This window comes from Podospora pseudopauciseta (genome assembly GCF_035222475.1).
Source record: "Podospora pseudopauciseta strain CBS 411.78 chromosome 2 map unlocalized CBS411.78m_2, whole genome shotgun sequence".
NCBI classification, from domain to species: domain Eukaryota; kingdom Fungi; phylum Ascomycota; class Sordariomycetes; order Sordariales; family Podosporaceae; genus Podospora; species Podospora pseudopauciseta.
This window is the reverse complement of record NW_026946663.1, coordinates 4,057,496-4,079,771: the sequence shown is the minus strand read 5'-3', so window position 1 is coordinate 4,079,771 and position 22,276 is coordinate 4,057,496. Positions and strand designations below refer to the sequence as shown.

The window sequence follows — 22,276 nt, the reverse complement described above, 5'->3', positions numbered from 1 at the left end:
GGCATTTTAGCAAGTGGCGTTGAGTATATATTTATATGTATATTTATTTATTTATTTTGCACTGGGGGTGTTTTTGCAGATGTGATTGAGGAGGGGGATTTACCAGTGTGAGATGATTGAGACAGAGAGGTGGTGGTGCAACTCTTTGCAACCAAGATAGAGGGAACTAATAATCTAGGCTTTCATTAAAGCTGCACTCACACCCGATAAGAGTGTGAGGCTGTTCCCCAGGCCAATCGCACGCTGAAGAACACAGTGAGGCACCAACTGGCCAGTGGGTGTCCCCACTCGATCACGAGGGACAAGCCACATATGCACCCAGAGCTTTTGATACTTTACAATGACATTCGACAAAGCAAAGGATTTATGATATAAACAATCATTGACTGAGCTTATACACATCGTTCTTACCTTGTAGCTCCATCTCATCGCTGTCGTAGCTTTCCGGGTAAGGTAGGTCACAGATGCTCTTACCGCATGTAGGCGGCATTGGATGCTTGTCAGAGCAGGCACATGCCCAGGCATCCCAACATCCCCCCTTCCAGAGACCCCAGACATTCTTCTCAAGCTCTGGAATTTGCAAATCCAACATCCTCCTTGAAAATAAGTTTTGGTATCACTAGAGGGCATATCGCTCAATCGTTATTCTTCTTCCTCTCTTCACCATCGGGGTTAAAAGGCACGGCCTCAACCTCCACGTCCTTCACTAACAATTATCAAGCCCCGGAGCAGCAGTGACGGCACGTCAGCAAGCCACTTGGGGTCGTTGCCCCTCACTCAGCCAGCAAGTCCGCTACCGTATCTTAGCTCCGACGACCCGTCACATCAAAGCAATACGACGACATCCATAGAAAGAAGCTTTCCACGCACGTTTGACCGTGCCCATCAACTCAACAATTCCCGCCGCCGATTACATTTGCTTACCTCTTCTCTCCTCTCCTCTTCATATCCTAGCCTTCCTAACCCAACCATTTCCACAGGCATTCCGCGAGGACAGAACCCCAGTCCCGCGGATCCCCAACATCCATCGCCGTGGCAGACCAGCAACCCCCAACCCTCAACACTACGTCAGCCACCTCCACCACCACCACTGCGAGTCCTCCCCAAGCCTCGACGATAGCATCGTTGTTGCAGCCCACTCCGCAGGCCCCCTCGGCTGGAATCACCTCTGCCACCACCGCCGCCACTTCCAACCCTCCCAACCTGACGACAACACAGCAGATATTAGGAAGGAGGCAGCGGGGCGACGAGTCTGAGGACCTGCCTTCTCAAGGCGAAGACGCCACCGCCGGCATTTTGTTACCTCAACAACAACAAACACGACCGAACAAGAGATTACGAACTGGAGAAGAAGACATGAGAACCGACTACGATTCCCAACCCTCATCATCGTCATCATCATCCTACAGAGCCGGTTGGGCTTCCCACGGTTCAGCTTTTAGACGCAACAAAAGCAACACCGAAACCGGAAACGGTAACAACAACAACAGCAACAACAACAACAACAACAACAACAACAACAACAACGAGGACATGTACTCGTCCCTCCACCTCCGAGGCGACGTCCCGCCAGATTACTTTGGTCACGACCGTGAGGAAGTCACGAGGATTCTTATACAAGCTCTGGATGACTTGGGGTATGCCGATGCGGCCCAGATAGTCTCGCAGCAGTCGGGGTACGAGGTCGAGTCACCGAACGTGGCAGCTTTCCGGGCGGCGGTGCTGGAGGGGAGATGGGACAATGCGGAGAGCCTGCTTTGGGGGCCGGGGGGAGGGGGACTGGGAGGGTTGATTCTCGCTCCTGGGGCGGACCGCAACTCGATGAGGTTCAGACTTAGGCAGCAAAAGTTTCTGGAGCTTCTGGAGCAGAGCGAGAGGAACAAGGCGTTGGCGGTCCTGAGGAGAGAGCTGACGCCGCTTTGCAAGGATCAGCCGCATATTATCAGCACCTTGAGTAAGTATCTAATGTGTCAAGACCAGGAGGATCTGAGGCGCAAGGCCGAGTGGGATGGGGCCGGAGGGGATAGCAGACGGAAGTTGTTGAGGAAGCTATCTGGTAGGTTGTTGGTTTCCAAGTTGTTGGATTATGGGTTTTGCTGACTTGGGACAACAGAATCCATATCACCCTCGGTGATGCTCCCCGAACAGAGACTTGCTGTGCTTCTCAACGATCTGAAAAACAACCAAATAGAAAAGTGTCTCTATCACACGACGACAAACCCGCCGTCGCTCTACTCGGATCACCGGTGCGAGCACTCTCAGTTCCCAACCGAGGTCATGGTGGAGCTGGATAAGCAGCAGGGAGAGGTGTGGCAGATAAGGTTCTCGCCCAACGGCGAACGCCTCGCAACCTGCGGCAGTGCCAAGGGTATTTGCATCTGGAACACGCAGACGTTTAACCACGTGCGTGTGATCAACACGCACGACGCTGAGGTGTCCAACATTGCGTGGAGCCCCGACAGCACGATGCTTTTGAGCTGTAGTATGGATGGGCAGGCCAAGGTGTGGAACACGCAGACGGGGGAACTGGTCGTGGCGCTCGAGAAGTTTGGGGAGCCAGTCAGCAGTGCTGGGTGGCTGCCGGATGGGAGGACCTTCATTACTGGGTCTCTTGACAAGGCCAAGTCGCTGTGTGAGTGGGACCTGTCTGGAAGTTTGCTCTACAACTGGACCAGGCGGCATAGGACCGAGGACCTGGTCGTGTCGGCGAATGGGGAGTGGCTGGTGGCCATGGACGACAGGCGCGGCGTGCATATCTACCACATCCCTCGTCGGGAGTACGAGGTCGACCTGATACTGGAGAGCAGGCTCACTAGCGTCAGCCTGAGTCAGGACTCAAAGTGGTTGTTGGTCAACACGGTCGATGACGAGGCACTGTTGTACGACTTTGGGACGAAGGAGGTGTTTCAAAAGTACAAGGGGCACACGGGGGGCGAGGTGATTATCCGGGCGGGGTTTGGGGGAGCGGGCGAGAACCTTGTGATCAGCGGGAGCGAGGACGGGAACGTGTTTGTCTGGCACAGGACGACAGGGCAGTTGGTGCACAAGAAGATGGCGCATAGCCCGAGGGTGAATTCGGTTTGTTGGAATCCGAGGGATGCGGGGATGTATGCTACTTGTGGGGATGAGGGGAGGGTGAAAATGTGAGTTTTTCTTTTTTTTAGTTGTTCATGTCGAAGGTAAGGGGTGCTGACTACCTGCTGGTAACAGATGGACGAGTCCTGAGCGGGCGAGACAATGGGCGGCTGCGAGGGCGCAGTCGGTCCCGGGGCAGAGGTCGACGACTAATGGGACGTCGGGTGGGGAGCCTTCTAGGACAGGTGCGGCGAATGGCTGGGGGTTAAGTGGGAATGGGAGTGGTGGTGCTGGTGGGGGGCCTGGAGAAAATGGGGGTAACGATGAGGAGGATGGGGAGGAGGAAGAAGGGGAGGAGGAGGAGGAGGAGGAAGTGGGGGCTCATGAGTTGGCTTAGAGGGCTCCGGGTCGGGTTGCGCTGTTACCTGCGAGGGTTGTTATCGCTTCTGTGGAAGCCAAAGTGCGGGAGTTAATTCAAAACAAGAGGGCAACTGACGACGCGTATTTTGCAAAAATATTGTGTTTATTCTGGGGTGAGGGTGGTGATGGAGGTGGCCAAGGAGGCGGTGGCTGTAAATCATGACAACAGCGATGATCACGACTGGGGTGAAGATGGGGGCAGTGACCACCTCCTTCGCAACTGAGAGCCTGCCAGCTTATCCAGGCTACTCTCGGTCCTAATCACCAGACGATCGCCGGCGCCATTCAATCCTTTCGGAGATAAAGGCAAGATGGCGAGCAACTCCACGAGAAGCTGGAATGGACACTTTTGGTTCTTGACCAAGGGTCCCGGCAGGGGTAACGAGAAGGTGGAGGCTGTGGCTGATGTTGTGGAGGATCTGATTGGGATTGTTGGGGACCAGAGGGAGAATCTGAAGACGGGAGAGGGGTTTTTGTCGTGGATGTTGTCAAAGGAGTTGAGTGAGGAGAGGAACACGCTGGCTAAGAGGGTTGAGAGGAGGAGGGTTAGGTTCGGGAGGGTGAGTAGACGGGTGAAGGGGTAGAGGCCGAGGATGTGGATGGTGGGGGTGGGGGGTTGAGATGGGGGAGGGTGATTTGCTTGTTTAAAGCGTTGTTTCTTTTTGTTCTTGCGTGGACTTTGTGTGGTTTGTCTCTTGAGGCTCTCTGGGTCGTGGCGAAATTTGAATATTTAGAGGTTGTCATTGACTGGTTGGGGGTTGTGCATGCATCATGGGGTTTTCTTTTTGTTTCTTTTGTGTTTTTTTATGGTTTGAGTTGGGTTGTGGGGAAAAGGGGGAGGGGAGGGAGGTATAGCGAGACAGAACAGAATTTGATATAGCGAGTAGGGTTTAAGAAACGGAGGGTTCCATTCCAGATGGATGGACGGATTTGTGCTGTGAAATGTGAAGTGTCCGGTGTGCTGGTTTGACTGGCGAGGACTTGTCTGTGTTGAACTAGTTATTCTGGGTGAGTATGTCGTCTGTGGCTTCCTTTCAACCGCTCTAATGGCATGTTATTGCCCTTGCGAAGCGAGTAGAGTAGGTAGGAAATTGTACAGAAATTCAAGGGGACAATGGCGTTGTTCCCATCTCAAGAGACAACGCTCTAGTTATCATCACTCTCTCCATGTCACTCTCCCCGTGGATGTTGTATTTAACAACCCCCTGTCCCTCGCTTCTCTTTTACACCTCTCTCTCATCACCGTCAATCACCATCACCACCAACTAATACCTGCAGACCACAACACTGACCTCGCGAAAATGCCCGTCACCGTTTATATCACGACCTGGACCTGCTGCGTCTGCGGCAGGGAACATGACGCCAGACGGGAGGATCTTGCGTGCAGCAACCCCCAGTGTTAGCAGATGGTTAGTAGGGTGTTTAGACGAAGGGGGGGTGTGAGACGAGGGATTATTGCTTTACGAAGCCTGATGGGGGGTGAGACAGGGGATGAAACGGGATGGGACGGGGGGGGGGGCGGGGTGGGGGGTTGAGAATGCTCGCTAGGTAGGTAGGTGTTATGGAGGTAGGTAGGTGTTATGGAGGTAGGTAGGTAGGTAGGTAGGGTGAGTGAAGGAGTGAGTGAGCGTCTTTGTTCTCTGTGTTAGGGAGTGGGCAAGTAAGTAAAGGTTGTAACCTCCAGGTAGATGAGTGAGAATATATTCTTGTTTCTTCCTTTTCTTTTTTTTTTTTTTTTCTATTTTTTCTTTCTTATTTATTTTCTAAACAATGTTCCGTATATGAAGTGTGTTGATTATTTAAACAAGTGATATCTGTTCATGTATGTATGTACCCGTACCTCCTCCGGGTACACGGACGAAAAAGTCCTCGGTGTACCATCCCCAGTGAGAAGGGAAACAAGAAGAGACAAAAAGAAAATTTGAAAAAAAAAAAAAAAAAAAAAAAAAAAAAAAAAAAAAAAGGATTCAAGTTTCCCGCCCCTGAAAAGCAGATATTTGTCTCCCTAACACGGGATTTGCTGTCAAGGGTGTAGTGCAATCCAAAGCAAACAAACCAAGGGGTATCTCGTTCAACGATATAGTTACAACTAAGCAGGACATGATGTGTGTGATATATGTTTCTCCACGGGAGCAACAAGCAAGGTATTGAACAGTGATGTAATTATAATTGTAATCATCATTACGCAAAGGGATTGCCCATAGTAGGTAGGTACGCTGAATCTATGATGTATGTATGAAAGTCGAATAGGTAGGCGAGAGCGAGAGCGTGAGAGAGAGAGAGAGAGAGAGAGAATCAACTAACGCGGTTTGTTGTAAGTTAGCTTTCTTTAGAAATGCATTATTGGGATTGTTTTGCTCTGTGAAGAAGGTTGATGATGAAGAGAAAGAGAGAGAGAGTATGTGTGAATAAATGTTGATGGTAGGTGAGAGAAGAAGAAGAAGAAGAAGAAGAAGAAGAAGAAGAAGAAAGAAGAAGAAGAAGAAGAAGAAGAAGAAGAAGAAGAAGAAGAAGAAAGAAGAAGAAGAAGTTGGTAGTGAGTGAGTGATGAGAATGAGTAGTGTGTCGTTCATGTGTAAACGAGAAATGTGTCAATGGACCGCTGTGTAAAGGGACCAAAACAGTCCAAATAGTTAGTGAGTTAATAAGTTAATTTGCCAAAGGGGTATCCTGTTACCATGCCATGCCAAAACCAATGCCAAAAACACCCAAATCCCAAACATCATCATCATACTCACAGTAAAACATCGCTCAACAGCTCCAAATCCCAGGGTCGGAAGATTGATTCAACAGCCCTATCAAAAAAAACCAATATGACACAATCTCGGGTTGAATGAGCCAGCCAGCCACCTTTTTAAAAACCCTCACAAACCCATGCCTGCTCCTCTGTTAAACCACCTCCATCGCCCATTTGGTCACCTTGACACAAATCTCTAAAAGTGTCTCATAGCACGCAGCTTGGTCTGCAGCCAAACAGCCGAGAAGAAAGAACTGGCGCCACGCTATGCCCCGGCCTAGTATATAGCCATGATAAATAATTTTTATATTTTTTGTTTGTATAAAAAAAAAAGGCCGGATCCCAAGGCAAGAAAAGGGAACAATGGCCTTGCCCACTGTCTAAACGGCAAAAGTTACGCATGTGCTAGTATAGCCATATTCTCCAGTGAGACAATTATGAATCGCATCGACGCCACTCGTTCGGGCGCTATTCTAGGCCTCGTCACATGCGTACATTTTGTCGTCTTGACAGTGGGCAAGGCCACTGTTCGCTTTTCTTGCATTGGGCTCCGGCCCTTTTTCTTTTCCTTTTTATTTTATTTTGTTTATTATTTTTATAGGGTTTTTTTTTTTCATAGGATAGTCATCATAAATCGCATCAGAACGTTTTTTTCATCATGCTCCCCACCTCATGCCTCGTTCAGTCAGCAAAGCAATCTATCGTCCAAAAAAATCGTCCAAAAAACCCACAAATTTGAGGGTTGACACAAGCAAACAAACACTGGCATCAAAACGGAAGCAAGTAGTAGGGTACAAGGTATGTATAACAACAGAACAGCAAAAGGTGAGTGACCCGATATATGTGAGGTGTAGTTGGTTGAGTTGACTTGAGGTAGGTCGAGATCCTCGAGGAGAAGGTATGTGGAAATTGTGAGATGCATAAGGTGGGTAGAACAACAAGAACGAAACAGAACAGAGACAACAGCAATTCTCAAGTAGTAAATTTAAACACACAACATGGGCACAAACAAGAAGAAAGAAAACACCCCAACCGTACCCCTTTCGCTGTCCGGTTACGCTTCCCATCCCTTCCTACCGACCAACCCAGACCCCAGTCCCAAAGCCAACACCCTTCGCCTCCCCCTGTACCCGTCCCCTTCCCCGTCCAGCCAGCCAGCCATAAAAATGTATTTTGATTCCACCGCAGAAATGAGTGACTTGAGATACGCAGCAGATAAAGCAGAGAAAGAAAGAAAGAAACAAAGAACAAAGAAAGAAAGAAAGCAACTGCGAATCAAACAAAAAACGCAGAAAGCGTTGAAGGGAAAAGCGAGCTTGGAAACACACAGAAAAGGAACAAGTCTCAGGTCCGGTACCACTGACCTTGGAGAAATGTGACCATATACCCTGTCCACGCCTCGCTATGCACGCCCACCTGTCCTGTATAGCCCATCCCGCATGTCCCGAACCTTGAACCATGGTGTATTATCGAGCTTTGAATGAAATTCTTGTCAGGGGCGTATTGATTCCCATGTGTCAACGGGGAACATGGAGAGATCCCAGCTGCTGTGTGTTTGTCGGTCCCGAAAAAACTCCGTCCCGGTGACGCCCTGTGAGCATGGCATTGTTCTTTTGTCTTTCCATCCCATTGCAACTTTTTACCAACCGCCGCCGCCGCCGCCGCCACCCGCACAAACCCAGTAGTAGTAACCGCCCTCCAAACCTCCAAAGTACAGCCTTCCAAAAAAAGCCCAGCACAGACCCCTAAAAAACAAGTGTTGAAATGTTTCCCGGACTCCGGCGCCAATCTCAGTCCCCCTTATCCTTAGGCTGGGGACTTGTTGGGAGGCGCTGAGCCGCCATTCTGACGGGCGTCCTGGTTGCTGACCGAAAGGTTGTTCATGCCCGAGGAAAGGAAAGCGAAGGGGTCATTTTCATTTTGTCCGTAGAAGTTGTTGCCAGGACCGGCAGAAGCGGGCCCGTTACCAGCGGATTGGAAGGCCGTCTCCACGGCACGGCTGTCAAAGGGACCAGCCGAGTGAGACCCAGGGGCGGGTCCAAAGTGAGTGTTCAAAGGAGGATACGGGGCAGCGCCGCCACCAATGCCAGAGGGAAGAGCGTACGTGCTCTGGGGGCCAGCAAAGTGCTGACCGTAGCCTGCGCCGGAGCCAAAACCACCAGGGCCAGCAAACGAACCAGGGCCGGGGGCAGAGCCGATCGAGCCGTGTCCCATGTTGTACGAAGACCCGGCATCCATCGGGGAAGGATATCCAGAGTCAGCTACCACAGCAGCCGTGGCGCGGCCAGCACCACATCGAAGACAGTTTTGGTTCTTGGCAAAGTTGTGGTAACCGCAAACCTCGTTGCCACACTTCCAGTCGCCGGCCCGGAAAGGAACGACACCAGAGCCGCCCATGCGGCCACCGCCGTGTCCGCCACCGTGTCCGTGATGGCCAATGTGGTGAGGAGGAGGGCCCATCATGGCCGGGGGGCCATATCCATACCCATAGCCCATCTCGCCGGTGGGACCAGCGCTAACGGCAGGGAACGAGCAACGGAAGCACGCTGTGCGTCTTTGGAAGTTGGAGAAGCCGCATGACGGGCAGGTCCAGTCGCCGGGCCGAGGCCTGTTCTTGCTGGGTGGAAATGGCATGAGGATGTTGGCCGCCTTGTCCAGAACGCGACTAGAGCTGGGAGAGACTTCGATGGCCTTTTCATTCAATGCACGGCCGTTCATGCACAGACTTTCGGCAGCCTGTTTTTTTTTTTTTTTTTCCCCAGTTAGAGCGAATCAACAAAGACATAGCGCATCATAGTGGGTCACAGGGGGGGAATGGGCCACTGGGCGGTGTGGGTGATGTTGGGAGCTCCATAGAAACAAGCGGTGACTTACCTCCTCGTGGGAAGAAAACACGGCGAAGCCGCTGCCAGTGGGCTTGGACTGCTCAGGGGTACGCAGAGTCCAGAAAGCGATGGGACGACCGCCAAATTGAGTAAACCAACTTTCCAGCTCGCTCTGTGTGGTGTCGTGGGGCAGGCCTGACATGTGGAGGATCTTACTCCGTTCCGAAAGGAAAGCCCGGACGTCGGTACGAGCATCCATGGGCTGGCTGAGAACACCAGGGTGCTCGTGGGCTGGCTGGGACTTTTTGATCAGACCCCTCAGCACACGAGTGAGAGTCACAGCCTCGTCCATGGCGCGGCGAGGGGAGGCAGGGGCCAGTGCCTGGAGGTGGAAGGGGAGGTTGTGCTTGATCGGGGCACTATTCTGGACAGGCTCGACTTCCAAGGCAGCACAAATGTTAGCCAGAGACGAGGGGCCGAATGGAAGAGACTCGGGATGGTGCTGCTGCCATCTCTGATATTCGGTCCGGAGCTCAAAGGTGCGCGAGTGTTGAAGATAGGGGGGCAGCACAACGGACTTGTCACGGGCCTCACGGGGAAGCTGAACGCGCAGGTCCCAAGCTTCGAGCGTGACGAAAACGAAGTCAAGGTCATTCGAGAGCAGGTGTTCGGAGGCAAAGGCGTCGAAACGGTTGATGGCATCCCGGAAAGTGCCCGCATTCCGGACGTGTTCCCATGTGAGAGTGGTCAGGCTCGCTAGCAGACAGACGGTCAGCAAAGCAAAGTTGATCAAGGTGGCCGAGATAGCAATTGAGCATCGGCGGGACGAGAACGGCGGAAACTCACTGCAAAGGGGGGTGATGGGGGTGTTGACAGGCTTGACAAGGACGCTTTCGCGGTGAAGCTGACGGGCAGGAGCAACGGGTTAGAAAACATGGTTTTTTTTTTTTCCTCAGGGGCTGTTAGGTTTTGGGTGTTTGGCCCACCTCGTGAAGGTCGATGCTGTTGGCGTCGAGCAGGATCCAGCCGAGCTCGATGACCTCGGCCGAGTCCTTGGTGACATAGACACCGTGCTCGTCGCAAGTGGTGGCGACGTGGATCACGACGTATCGGTCGGTTCTGAAAGGGGGGGTTTGTTGGGGAGTAGCCATGTCTCCGAGGACAGGCGTGGTCGAGCTCGTAACTCGAACAGCGCGATGGGAACAATTTAAAGTGGCGGCGGCAGCGAAACCTAATTGCTGATAAGGGTGTTAATTAAGCTGATGATTGGGTTGTGACGACGGTGGCTTCCTCCTGCTGCTGCTGATGAGGTGTCGTGGATGGCAAGCTTCAAAGGGGAGCAGCAAACGAACGGCGGTGGCTTTTTCAATGACCAAGGTCGCGGACCAGCAGAAGGGAGTTGCCGAGTCCAACGACCCACTCCATGCCCGCACCCACGGTGGACTCCGCAGGGGGGCAGCGCTGGGACGCTGGCTGGCTGCTGGCAGTGCCAACTGACAAACTGCGTGTGCACCATCCATCACCCAGCACATCTCGCCAACTGACCTTTCTTGTATAATTTTTGCACATCTTGTACCTGCCATCGTACAAATTCAGCTGAAAAAAAAGCAGAGTAGGGTCTGTGGGGGAAGGATGACGGCAGCGGGGAGAGGGCCATAAGATTCAGGGAGGATTCAGTTTCAGTATGGGCGGAAACGATAGGGAGAAATAATAGGATACCCTTTTGGTAAACAGTGACGGATGCATCCCGGTCAAATCATCACCCAAATCCACTTGTTATAGAGTCTCAACCGTCTCAACAACAGGGCAATGAATGTTGTGGATACTGACCGCTTCCAAGTTGTCGTGTAGTGGTGATTGTCTTGAAGGTTCGTTCCGATTTGTAAGTTTGCGTGAGCGTGAGCGTGAGCGTGAGCGCGAACAAGAGACAGATCGGGGCAGCACCTTGAGAACCTCAGTAACTGCCACCTAGCTAGATATCGGACAGTTGCCTCGTCCCCAAGGTGCTGATGTGATCGCGCCGAGTCGGAGCTCAGTTTAGCTTACGGTTCGTTTCGCGAAAACACCAGGCTGTAACAGACTCTGTCGAAGACGGGCAGAGGGATGGGTTGACACCTCTCTATAAGAAAGCCTGGGCTTTGGCAAGAGAGGGTGGACACTATGGTGATGGGCCAAGTTAAAGCAACGCCTAAATTCCCAACATCAATTGATGCTCTCCACGGGACCTCGTTTTGTGCTTGCTGGTGGAGGAACCATCACGCTTATCATGCGAGGCTGATGAAGCTTCTTCAGGACCGCGTCTCCTCCCACTCAGAAAGTCCAATGCGTCGTTTCTTTGGTGTGCTAACAATATGTTGGTGTCCATTATTTAGAGTTCTCCTTGCGCTTTGTCACTTTGTTGGCGATTTTTGCATCACGTCTTAAAAAGCTCTCTCGTATCAGCGATGGAGTTGCGATTGATGCCCGAGTCCGCGATATGCGTCATCGGCAGGCACTGTGTTGGAGTCACGCGGCCTGAGCCTGAGCGATAACTGCGTGATGGGTAGGTAAAACTGCGGAGTCTCAGTCGAAGCCAATGTGCAGCCAAACGCCATCAATGATTTCAGAGGGGATATTCAGAGTTTTGAGGTGTTCGTGGCTTCAGCCAGGCACTTACAACTGTTTTTCTTTTTTTTTTCTTTTGCCCCCTACTGCCTACGAGATTACAGCAGGAGCATCAGATGACGACGTTGATGGTGATTTGCCCGTGGGTCCTGCAGCATCGGTTCTCCAGGGGTGGAGGGGGAAGCTGTGGAAGGCTCCCCGGCTGCGGCCCCCTTTCAACCTGCCGACGGGGAGTTAGGCGAGCCGTCATTTCGTTCCGAGCCCACACCCCGGCACCGGCTTTCTCCACATGTTCGGGTTCGGGATCGGGGATTGTACTGTACGGATAGCTCCTGCCGAGCCGGGAGTTCACTTGTGCACCCAGGTGGTGTGCTCCTTCCGCCAACACCAACAACAGGCCATTTCAAGTTCAAGGTGGAAGTTACTTCTGCCACTTCAATTCGCTGGCTAACTTGGAATAGGTATCCACCTCAATGCCGCACGGCATGGAAGGCGCTTCCCGCTTGGGAGGTGGAAGGGAATCTTATCTGACCTAAAGGGATCTGGAACTTACTGATGTACCATTTGGATTCTCCCCACCATCCTCAAGCTCAACATCACCATCGTCAGCCTTGTCCTACCACTGCAGCTCCGCCAAGACAATCTCACCATGGCAGGTTTCGATGGTACCGCATTCTTCGCCCTTTTCCTCGGATTCTTCTTCCCTCCTCTCGGTGTGGCGCTCTTAACAGGGTGTGGAACTGATGTGTATATCAACCTCTGTCTCCTCATTTTTGGGTACGAGATACGCTCCATTTATGGACCAAAACCCGGTCGGTCAACTGATGGTCCACCCACATAGCGTGATCCCCGCCTACTTGCACCTCTGGTACCTCGTATACGTGTATCTGGACAACAAGAAGCTTCTGAAGCCAATCGACGGCGGACGTCCGTTTGTATTTTGCGATAAGCTTCAGCGAATCAGCACTCGAAACCGAAGCACCGCAAGCCTTCCAACCCCCAGGACTTCCACCAAAGAGGTACAACCCCATCGGAGCAATCCGGCCGTGCAGGAGAAGCCAGCCCAAGAACAGAAGCCTACTGCTGAACAGACCTCAACACCGTCTGCTATATCAACCCCAGTCTCGACATCTGGTCCTTCGACAAAACCCGCACAGAAAACAACCACCCAAGCCGCAGCTTCGGAGCCAACCCCGGCAATGTCGCCGCTTCCACTTCTTGACAACAATGACGGCGCTTCTTCATAGGCGAAGGCCTAGACATTCCCATTGAAGGGATAAAGGGGTGATCAGTGACGAGAGACTGCTTGGAAAGAGTCAAAAGAGGACATGGTGGAGTAGTGTTGGGCAACCTAAGTATTCTTCTGGGTATCTCTGGTTACAACAAGACATGGCTAATCAAACACATTTTTTGCTATCTGGTTTGATGACTGAACCGGGCTGAAGTGTGCTTTTTTTTTTTTTTTTTTTTTTTTTTTTTTTTTTTTTTTTTTTGAGTTGGCTGGTGGCCGCCTCGCACCACAGAAAACACAGGAAAAGCTCAACAATTGAGAGTGCTCAGAATTACTCGAGCACGAGATAGGCGCTCTTAGCGCTATCTCACCCTTGTGTTTGCTATCTGTTCCTGTGCTTGTGTGATGTTCTCCAAGGAGGGTGAGGTTGGGCTGAGTGGACCCCTGTTTCCCGAAAGCTTGGGCCACAACCCTCTTGTTCAACCCCGCTTAAATGATGGTGCATGCTCCCACTGCAGTCGACCTCGACCACAGACCTTTGAACGACAGCCACGACTGCTTGCATACAAGGCCGCCTGCTGTCATCCAATGACGGCAGCCAGTGAGCTTCTTTTGCGGTTTCTGATCGATCGAATCAAGTGGACGGGATAGGGCTTTTCCTACTTGCCCCTCCCCATTTTCTCTCCCTGTGCCGTGCCCCCCCCATCCCCGTCAATCTGTTCCGCGTCCACGACACCTTCGGGCCTCCCTACATTCACGACCACGTCTCCTCTATTGCTCCTTGTTTTTTTCCTTTTCCCTTTGTTTCGTTCGGCGCCTGCGCGCGCGCGCGCTCCCTGATACCACGGCACCTGCATGGTGCAGCTGCAGAGAAGTAAAGCTACCCGTTTCGTTTAAGCAGCAGAGAGAAGTTGCTGCTGGGCTTGGGTGCATATAGGATGGATGTGTACAATAATAGGGCGGATGGCCCCCCGGGGGGATCTGATTCCTCTGAATTATCACCGCAGTCCTCATCTTCCTCCAACCCTGAGGTGGCAGTCGATCTTAACTCGGCCATAACAAGAACAACAACAACAACTACTACTACTACTACTACCAAATCCAAAAGAAGGAGGTCGTTCCCATTGGGGTTTGTGACTGGGGTTTTGTTCTCTTCTAACAGTGACCCGTCGTCTTTTGTTGACGGGACCAGGGCGGAGGGGAGACCGGTTGGTAGTAGTGGGAAGAACAGCACCACGGCGACTGCGCTGAGGAAGTTAAGCAACAGGTTCCCTTCGGCTGCGGAGAGCGGGGGTAGTGAGCAGGGGAGTTTGACGACGACGACGACGACGGGGCCGGTGGTGGTTCGGACGTATAGCGGTGGTGGGGGGGATCAGCGACGTCGGAACCGGCGCGGTCGTGTGTTGAGTTCTGGGGTGGCGACGACTGGTAGTTCGAATCTTGACGTCACTACCACCACTACGCAAGCAACACTGTCATCCGAAGAAACAACAGCAGCAACCATGCCGCCGAAACAACACCAGTCAGGGTCGGCGTCGTCGAAACCGCGATCGGGGTTCTTGCTGGGGGGTTGGACATGGGGGGGGAGGGAACAGCGACGACAAGAAGAACCTAAACTCCCGCCTCTGGAGGCGTTTTCGTTTAGGTCTTTTGTTCAGGATGCGGGCCAGCAGCAACAGGGTGATATCAGTGCTGATTTGGATAGGATAGCGGAGATTTGTGCTAGGAGTCGGTACTCGTTGTCGAATCAGTACGAGGTTCATGTTGCGCCTCATGGGTCGGGGGCGGGGTTTGTGACGGAACAACAACAACAACAACAACAACAACCGAGGAGTAGGAGGGGGAAAAAGAGTGTGGCTGAGGGGAGGTTGGAGACTATTATGAGCTGTAGTCGGAGTTGTTCCTCTGAGGGGGGAGATGGGATGAGACAACAACAGAAGGGGGCGGGGGAGGTTGTTGAGGGGGTGAGGGGGCGGAAGGGCAAGGGGGGTGGGGAGTCAAGTAAGAGGTTGGAGAGGAAACGGTCGGCGAGTTTCGCGAATGCGATTATGGAGGGTGAGGGGGGGCTGGTTAAGGGGGAGGTGGTGGCGCCGAGGGTGAGTGGGAGTGATATTGGGGTCAGGACTTGCTCTAGTACTACCGCTACTGAGGGTGTATGGCAGCAGCAGCAGCCACGGTATTATGAGGAGCTGCCACATGAGGGGCACCAGAGCCACTACACTTATTACAACCAAAACCCGAGATCGTCAAGCGGGAATTTGTTTGGGAGCTGGGTGCCGTGGCAGACACCGGCTTCATCATCAACACCACAGGGAAGGAGGAATGCAGAGGGGAGGCTGAGGGAGTTGCTCAAGGCGCCGTCGGAGGGGAGGAGGTGACGTGACTGGCGACAGCAACAACGACGACAACAGCACATGCACATGAGGGATACAATAGTTTACAGAACAAAAGGAACAGAAACACAGCATGTTTACTTGGGATTTTTTGTGCAATCTATACGCGAGAGCGCCAGGTCTAGGTAGACTACCGATTGGATGGGAAACATACGATTTGATGATGGGATATATATCAAGCCGAGGGATTTTCTTTGGGATAGACTGACATCTGCAATGGCCTTTTGCCAACTCGTTTTGGGAAATGTGATCAAGCGGCCTTTGTAACTCAGAAACTCTTATACATTTTTATTTGGTGTTGGGTTATTCACCATGCATTAGTCAATCCTACTGCGCCGCTTGGCTCCTCAACCACCAAAAAAAAAAAAAAAAAAAAAAAAAAAAAAAAGGGGGCTCTGACCCAAAAAAAATAGGGGTAAATTCTTGGCACATCTAACCTCTCCTACAAATTGATCCAAACAAACACCATCCATCATCAATCATTGCTTGAATCCATTGTGACTTCTATCAACAAAGATCTCCTATCTCTTTTTCTCATCTCCCTATACCCCACATCCTTTCCGCTTGGTCTTAACCGCATAAACCCATAACAGTAATGCTACTCACATACAAAACCCAACCGCTATCCCCCATCCCTTCCCAGCCGTGATTGTATATCCCTTTATTTCACCCAATTTTGACTTTTATGTAGTAGTCGTACACCATGACGTCCTCTACGCATTAACTGCTTGCTCATCTCGCTTTTGACCCCGACCCCGACCCCGAACCCTCCTCCACATGCAGCCTCTTCGCCTCCCTCTGCGCAGCATCCCCTCCTCCCTCAATCGGCCTCTTCCTCTCCCCCTTTTCCTTTTCCCCCTTGGCCGTGGCAACCCCCTTCTTCTCCCTCTCCTTCCGATCCTTCTCCTCCCGTTCCTTCTTCTCCTTCTCCCTCCTCAACGCCTTGCTCTCGAATTCATGCCAGTCACCCTGGACATCTCTCAGCCTGTTTCAAATAATTAGCAACCAACCTCCCATCACAAAAAAAACAAAAAAACGCTGCAAATGGGGGGGACATACTCAACCGCCTGCCTAGCCTCTGGCTCCTCCTCAGTAAAATACCCATGCTTCAACACCTCCCCCGCGCTCGGCCTCTTCTTCGGATCATACCTAAACATGCTCCTCAACAGCTCATACGCCATCGGCGTCACAACCCCCTTGTACCTCTCCTCAAACTGGCTCGCCATCCTCACCGTCGGCCTCAGCAACTCAAACCACGGCATCTCCACAATATCCGGCCACTCCGACCTCGTCGGCGTCCCCAGCACAGAGTGTATCTTGTCCAGCTGATTAATCTCGCTCCCATCCCCAGGAAAAATCGCCCTCTTGGTAAAAATCTCCACCAGCACGCACGCCGCAGACCAGATATCCACCGCGGGACCATACTGCGTCTCCCCCAGCAACAGCTCCGGGGACCGGTACCAAATGGTGATGACACGGTTGGTGTAGTCGAGCTGGTGGTGCTTGGCATAGAACCGCGCCAGTCCAAAGTCGGCCAGCTTCAAGACGCCCTCGTTAGAAACCAAGATGTTCGCCGCTTTGATGTCCCTGTGCAGGACCCCCCTCGTGTGCAGGTAATCCAACCCCTCAAACAGCTGTCTGGCCAGGTGCTTCTTGTGAGCCGGCTCCAGGGTGTAGTTGGGGTGGTTCAGCAGACCCGTCAGGTCGTGCGAGAGGTACTCAAACACCATGAAGCACTCGTTCGACTCGACCATGACTTCTTGCAGCTCAACCACATTGGTGTGCTTGAGCGAGCGGAGAAGTTTGATTTCTCGCACTGCCGTGACGGGAAAACCGTCGCGTTCACCCTCCATACGGATCCGCTTGAGCGCCACGAGCTTCTTGGTGTAGACGTTTACCCCCTTAAACACCTTGCCGTATGTGCCCGACCCGACCACCGACTCGTTGCCTGGTCTGCGGAAGAACACCGACTTGGACCGCGCCAGATCTTCTGGGAGCTTTGGCTTCTCCTTGAGACGCTTCATCATCTTCTTTACTTTGCGTGTCTTGGGCGTGGGATCTGGTTGCCTGCTAGGCAGGTCGTGAGGTCTGCGGTGGTCGTTCGGGCGAGAGCGGGCCGAGGCAGGCTCAGTGGGAGCATTTCTGGGATATCCGGATCTGTCCCTATCTCGGTCCCTGTCCCTATCTCGGTCCCTGTCCCTATCTCGATCTCGATCCCTCTCCCTGTCCCTATCCCTATCTCTATCCCGTTCTCGCTCTCTGTCTCGCTCGGGCTTCGTAGGGGGTGCTCTCTGAAGAGGATTGGAAGCAGCAGTGGGCTCTCGTGGGGCAGGAGGAGCGTTAAACTTGATCGATATCTCGGGCCGTGGAACTGCCACGACCGGCTTTGACGCAGTCTTCATGCTGAAGCTGAACTTGTTGGGTGTCTGGGACTGGGGCCCAGTCGGCGGAGCACGGCTTGTCGGAGGAGCCATCTTGTCATCTTTCGACTTGTCCTCCTTGCTTGCGTCTTCAACCTGCAATTCTTTAGATGGCCTGAAGGGGTTATCAGCATCCTGCATCAACACATCTTTCGCCTCTGACTTGTCATGAGCCTCTGGAGACTGGTGATTGCTGGTGTGGGATGGATCCGAGGTCCGTCCATCGGGGTGGGATGAGTTCCATGCACTCTTGAAGCCACCGCGCGGTACCCCACGGCCACCACCGAATGCACCACCCCGGAACCCCCCAGGTCCGCCTCTGTGCCCACCACGATATGAGCCCGCAGGATACTGAGATGCTGGGCCTGTGGGTGCGTATGGCGGAGTCTGTGTCTGATTGGAATGATAATGATTCTGAGGACCGGTAGGCGGCCCATAATTGTTGTGTGGGTATGGCTGGGAATATTGGCTGTTGCCGTGTGAGTTAGCGAGCACTGCATTCTTGGGGCGCCGGACTGACCCTGGCGGTGAAAACTGCTGTGCACCATTCCATCCTCGTCCGCTTCCAGCATACGGTGACTGTGCTGGCGGAGAGCCGTGAAAGGATGATGCGGGTGTCCCTTGACCCGAAGACTGGCCGTAGCCACCGCGGGGAGGATAGTTCTGTTGTTGGGGATTGAAACCGCCGCGGTAATTGCCCCTTGTTCCCATGCTGACCTCGATGTTGTTCGAACCAGACGATGGATCAAACTTGCCAGAGGTCTTGTTAGACTCGTCGGTGGGGGCTTCGCTTTTAGTAGGGTTAGCTGCTCTCGAATCACGCGGAGAACCGGGGGGTAAGGCTCCGTGTGGCGTCCGAGTAGAGTTCAGATCGAAGCTGGGCTTGCGGTGCGACCCAGTATCAACAGAAGGGGGCCTCCTAGCACCCCGCGCAGCTGGACTACGAGGGCGCGATCTGGATTCCGACCGACGTCGGTGCTCTGCGTGGGGAGATCGCTGACGGGACCTGCTACGTCGACGTGTTGATTGGGACGCAGCAGTTTCCGCTCCACGGGACCGGGATCTCCGCCGGCGAGACGCACTCGGTGACCTTGACCGTCCTGCCCGTTTGCTAGTCTTTGGCCGCCGATGGTCACGGCCTTCCGGAGACCTTGAACGACGGGCACGGGATGCTGGTGACGGATCACGACGTGGGGGCTTTGGTGGCAGAGATTTCGGCGCGTCCTTCTCTGCCCTTCCTGGGCTACGGTCCCGCCGGGACTTCTTCGGCTGCGACCCTCCAATGGATGATGGACTGGGGCTGCGCGGACGCTTCACGGATGCTGGGGAACGCGATGCACGCCGGCGAGAGCGAGAACCCTGACGATCGCGAGCGTCTTTCCTAGACCTGGAAGACCTTTCCCGTGAACGGTGGCGGTCCGCCGGTGGATGGCGATCGCGGGAGTGGGCTGGTTCGCGGTCACGGCCACGATCACGGTCACGCTCGCGGGAACGGTCTCGACGGCTATGGGGCGAGCGCTGAGATGGGCGAGAGGAACGACTGGGGCGGTAATCGGTGCTGCGGCTCCGGTCGCGACGGCGATGGGGATATTCAGACTTTGATGACTGCGGGGAACGGCCTCGGGGAGGGGGAGGTGGCGGCGGCGGTGGTGGTGGTGGTGGAAGGTTCGGATTCGGCAATGGTGAGGGAGGATGGCGGTGCTGGTGCTGGTGTTGCTGGTGTTGCTGTTTCCTGTCTCGCTCTCTTTCTCTATCTCGTTCGCGAGCAGGTGCAGAGGACCGATTCACAGCAGCGGCGGCGGCGGGTTCGGACGGTCTGCGTGAAGTAGTCATGCCGAGATCATGCTCAACCCGAGGGTGGATTTGTTGGCGTTCGAGAGGACGGTGGCTGCCATTGGGCGGTGGACCAAAGTTTCGACGCCGACGCTGTGCTGAGGACTGCTGGTGCTTGTGCTGGTGCTGGTGGTCCATCGCAGCACGAGACGGGATTCGATATTTGACTTTGGGTTAGTTGGGGTGACTTCAGTTGGTCAAGGCGGCCTTTCCATAGCCGAGAGACAGGGGTTGTCGCTGTGGGCCGGAGCTGTCAGCCCAGCCAGCGCCTACAGGCCCGCTGTAGATGCAGCACCGACAGCGACCTGGGAGAGCAGAGAGAGCAATTGCAAATCCAGCGTGGGAATCTGATAAACGTCTGTCCCGTCCGTCCTCTGCCTGGCTGTGTGCGCTCCCAGCCAATCCCATCAAAGAAACCACAGCCTCGCCTTGCCCAAACTCGGCGACTCTGGCAGAACAACCTCAGATGCTGATAACCTGGAAGCAAGCCCGTATCTGGCGAAAGCCTGCAGCTGATAAGATGCAGGGTGCCTTTTTTTGCAAATTGCTGTTAGTTTGGGCTAGGATCGACCTGGGTGGTGGCTGAATGGCGATGCGTTAGAAATTGCAACAACCTCGAGCTCCTGTTCGGTGTTGAATTGAAATGCCCAAGGACTTGTGCGGTTGCGTTCGAGGTTGAGGTGAGGGGCAGCTCTCGCCATGGACCTCCTCCACCATCGTGGAAGTTCTCCAAAACTGAGAGATCAGATCGTTGTCCGTGTCATCGGGCCCGTCCTCCCAGACACCAGGAGTTGGACCCCAAATACTCCCTGCGACTCCTCTTGCCTTCGAAGAGGATCATCGCCAGACCAGGCGAGCTCTTCCTGTCAAGCGTTGTGTTCAGCACCACCAGAATGGGCATTTACAAAGAAGGCATCGAGGCTCTTCTTGAGCCCACTCAGAACCTGTCATCCCTGCCCACCGACCCTGGCCCCAGCTTGAAAAACAGCCCCAGGCAGCATCTAAATGCTGAGGCTGTTGCTAACACTTGTTCATCAAGCTGCAAGACCACCTAAACTATATACGGCAAGATAGATTTGCTTTACGATTTCCACCGTGCTCCCACACAAGTCGGTTTTCCCCCCTTGACCTCCGCCATCATAGTGATGGGCCCATTCTGGGCTTCTCTGAAGCTGTTAGTGTATGGGACTCTGTTCCTGGCGTAGCTTTTGCAAGTCGGTGCTGTGCCATACGCCAAACGTACGGCAGCAACATCTGCGGAAGGAATGCAAAAGTTGAACATCAGAAAAGTCGGGGTGTCATGGCATCGCGCCCCGGCAGTTCCGAGACGACATCCTCCTGATCATACGGAGTACAACCAAGAGAGCCTCATGTGCCTGGCACAATGCCTGGATAAAAACAGAAAACCCTTGGGATGGCTGACGTGGATTGGACCACGAGGCAAACTGCAAATACTCGCAAGACCGCGGGGCAATTGTCAAGCAGATACTCCAGCTCTTCCCAGAAGGTCGTTGGAGTGGCGTGGTGTTGTAGGTAGTTCATGTGCTGTAAAAAGGACGCGGTGCAAGCAGCCACAAATACTGTTGGCCATGAAGTGTATCAACCGTGGGGACCAAAGCAGTGATTGTAGGTCACTTTTGGCGTCATCCAGCCCACTTCAATTTGTGGCCAGATCATCCCCCTGCTTCGATTGTCACATATAACCACCTTGGACGAAAATGGTGTAGCTGCTCGGCCTACGGCAAGGCGAGGATCCAGGAAGGGCGCTGGCTTGCTGGTGTGTTGTGTCATGATGCAGAAGCTGTTGGTCGGAGGTCGCAGACTGGGTGGGGGATGGAAAGTAGGTCGAGCGGAATCCGACATGATAAGCGCTTAAACAGAGTTGAATCAAATCGGAGTATCAAATGTCGGCCATTATCATTCTTTCCCAGCCATGTTTCACCATGAGGCAAGTGAATAGGTGCCTGTCCCGCCCGCTATGTCGAATCCGTAGTGCTGGCAAGTTAGGTATTGATGATGTCCAAGCTGCTGGCTGGAAGAGCAAAGCCCCGCACCGAGCTTGAATTGCGGGCTCTCCATGGTTCCGATCTCGCCGTCATGATAGATACGCGTACGGATAGGACAGAGTATTTCGAGATGCAAAAAGGCTTCGATAGAAGATGGCGTAGTGTGCTTGAATCCGCGTTGAGTCGTCGCGGTTGGTGGTCGGAGAATGAAGTGCTTTGGGGAGTGGAATTGTTTGTGGAAGTTCAGCTCTGGCCAACGCGCCAGCCAAGTCAGGCCGTTGCAGCGCACGGTCCACGTAACTAAACCCCGTGACCCCCCTTCCAGCTGACATGGCAGTAACCCTAACCCTATACCAGGAGCTGCACATCACCATAGACAATGCTAAGATTTCACTTGGGCTTCAGTTCTGGAGAACTGTTGCTCCTTTGTAAGGTCATTGAATAAGATGGCTCCAGCCAAGCGTGGGATGCGGCCTTCTTCATCCTCAATATTTGGGTACAGTAAGGTATCGAGAATTGATCGACGGGTATAGACATCACATTTTCAGAGTCAAATAAATGAATGGGGTCCTGATTTTCTACTTCGTTCCAAATGATTAAGTATCAGAATTAGCTGTGTTGGGCCGCACTCTCTATACCGAGTGCCCCTATTGAACAGAAAATCCAGCCTCGCTCCGTCTATGCTTTTGTTTATGCGCTTTTCGTTATACCACCTCCTCCTACAAATACACA

At 53.2% G+C, this 22,276-nt stretch overlaps 5 protein-coding genes across 5 annotated transcripts; 3 read left to right on the top strand and 2 right to left on the bottom strand.

Moving 5' to 3' along the window:
• Positions 1 to 438: 438 nt before the first annotated feature.
• On the top strand, positions 439 to 3,472 carry QC763_211360 (uncharacterized protein; the record flags this gene model as incomplete). Its single annotated transcript, XM_062910179.1, has 3 exons — positions 439 to 2,056; positions 2,114 to 3,143; positions 3,211 to 3,472. The coding sequence occupies exons 1-3, from the start codon at positions 1,357 to 1,359 to the stop codon at positions 3,470 to 3,472; spliced, it is 1,992 nt and encodes a 663-aa protein (XP_062769068.1). The 5' UTR covers positions 439 to 1,356.
• A 2,753-nt stretch (positions 3,473 to 6,225) lies between these two features.
• NRP1 (Asparagine-rich protein (ARP protein)) lies at positions 6,226 to 10,519 on the bottom strand. The gene is made up of 3 exons (XM_062910178.1): positions 10,044 to 10,519; positions 9,107 to 9,961; positions 6,226 to 8,968 (listed from the first exon to the last, which is right to left on the bottom strand). Exons 1-3 carry the CDS (start codon positions 10,206 to 10,208, stop codon positions 8,039 to 8,041), a joined length of 1,950 nt encoding a protein of 649 aa, XP_062769067.1. The 5' UTR covers positions 10,209 to 10,519; the 3' UTR covers positions 6,226 to 8,038.
• A 246-nt stretch (positions 10,520 to 10,765) lies between these two features.
• QC763_211340 (uncharacterized protein) lies at positions 10,766 to 13,109 on the top strand. The gene is made up of 2 exons (XM_062910177.1): positions 10,766 to 12,438; positions 12,503 to 13,109. The coding sequence occupies exons 1-2, from the start codon at positions 12,311 to 12,313 to the stop codon at positions 12,906 to 12,908; spliced, it is 534 nt and encodes a 177-aa protein (XP_062769066.1). The 5' UTR covers positions 10,766 to 12,310; the 3' UTR covers positions 12,909 to 13,109.
• Positions 13,110 to 13,830: 721 nt separating this feature from the next.
• On the top strand, positions 13,831 to 15,270 carry QC763_211330 (uncharacterized protein; the record flags this gene model as incomplete). The annotated part of the gene is made up of 1 exon (XM_062910176.1): positions 13,831 to 15,270. One exon carries the CDS (start codon positions 13,831 to 13,833, stop codon positions 15,268 to 15,270), a length of 1,440 nt encoding a protein of 479 aa, XP_062769065.1.
• A 484-nt stretch (positions 15,271 to 15,754) lies between these two features.
• On the bottom strand, positions 15,755 to 21,770 carry LSK1 (serine/threonine protein kinase, CMGC, CDC2/CDK subfamily). Its single transcript, XM_062910175.1, has 2 exons — positions 16,345 to 21,770; positions 15,755 to 16,270 (listed from the first exon to the last, which is right to left on the bottom strand). Exons 1-2 carry the CDS (start codon positions 19,674 to 19,676, stop codon positions 16,018 to 16,020), a joined length of 3,585 nt encoding a protein of 1,194 aa, XP_062769064.1. The 5' UTR covers positions 19,677 to 21,770; the 3' UTR covers positions 15,755 to 16,017.
• Positions 21,771 to 22,276: the final 506 nt, after the last annotated feature.

Coding starts and splice junctions, on each gene's coding strand:
- QC763_211340 (XM_062910177.1), top strand. CDS start 12,311: ATGGCAGGTTTCGATGGTACCGCATTCTTCGCCCTTTTCCTCGGATTC. Junction 12,439..12,502: donor CTCTGTCTCCTCATTTTTGG/GTACGAGATACG, acceptor CCACCCACATAG/CGTGATCCCCGCCTACTTGC.
- NRP1 (XM_062910178.1), bottom strand. CDS start 10,208: ATGGCTACTCCCCAACAAACCCCCCCTTTCAGAACCGACCGATACGTC. Junction 9,962..10,043: donor ACAGCATCGACCTTCACGAG/GTGGGCCAAACA, acceptor CCTGCCCGTCAG/CTTCACCGCGAAAGCGTCCT. Junction 8,969..9,106: donor TGTTTTCTTCCCACGAGGAG/GTAAGTCACCGC, acceptor AAAAAAAAACAG/GCTGCCGAAAGTCTGTGCAT.
- LSK1 (XM_062910175.1), bottom strand. CDS start 19,676: ATGGACCACCAGCACCAGCACAAGCACCAGCAGTCCTCAGCACAGCGT. Junction 16,271..16,344: donor GAGGCTAGGCAGGCGGTTGA/GTATGTCCCCCC, acceptor TATTTGAAACAG/GCTGAGAGATGTCCAGGGTG.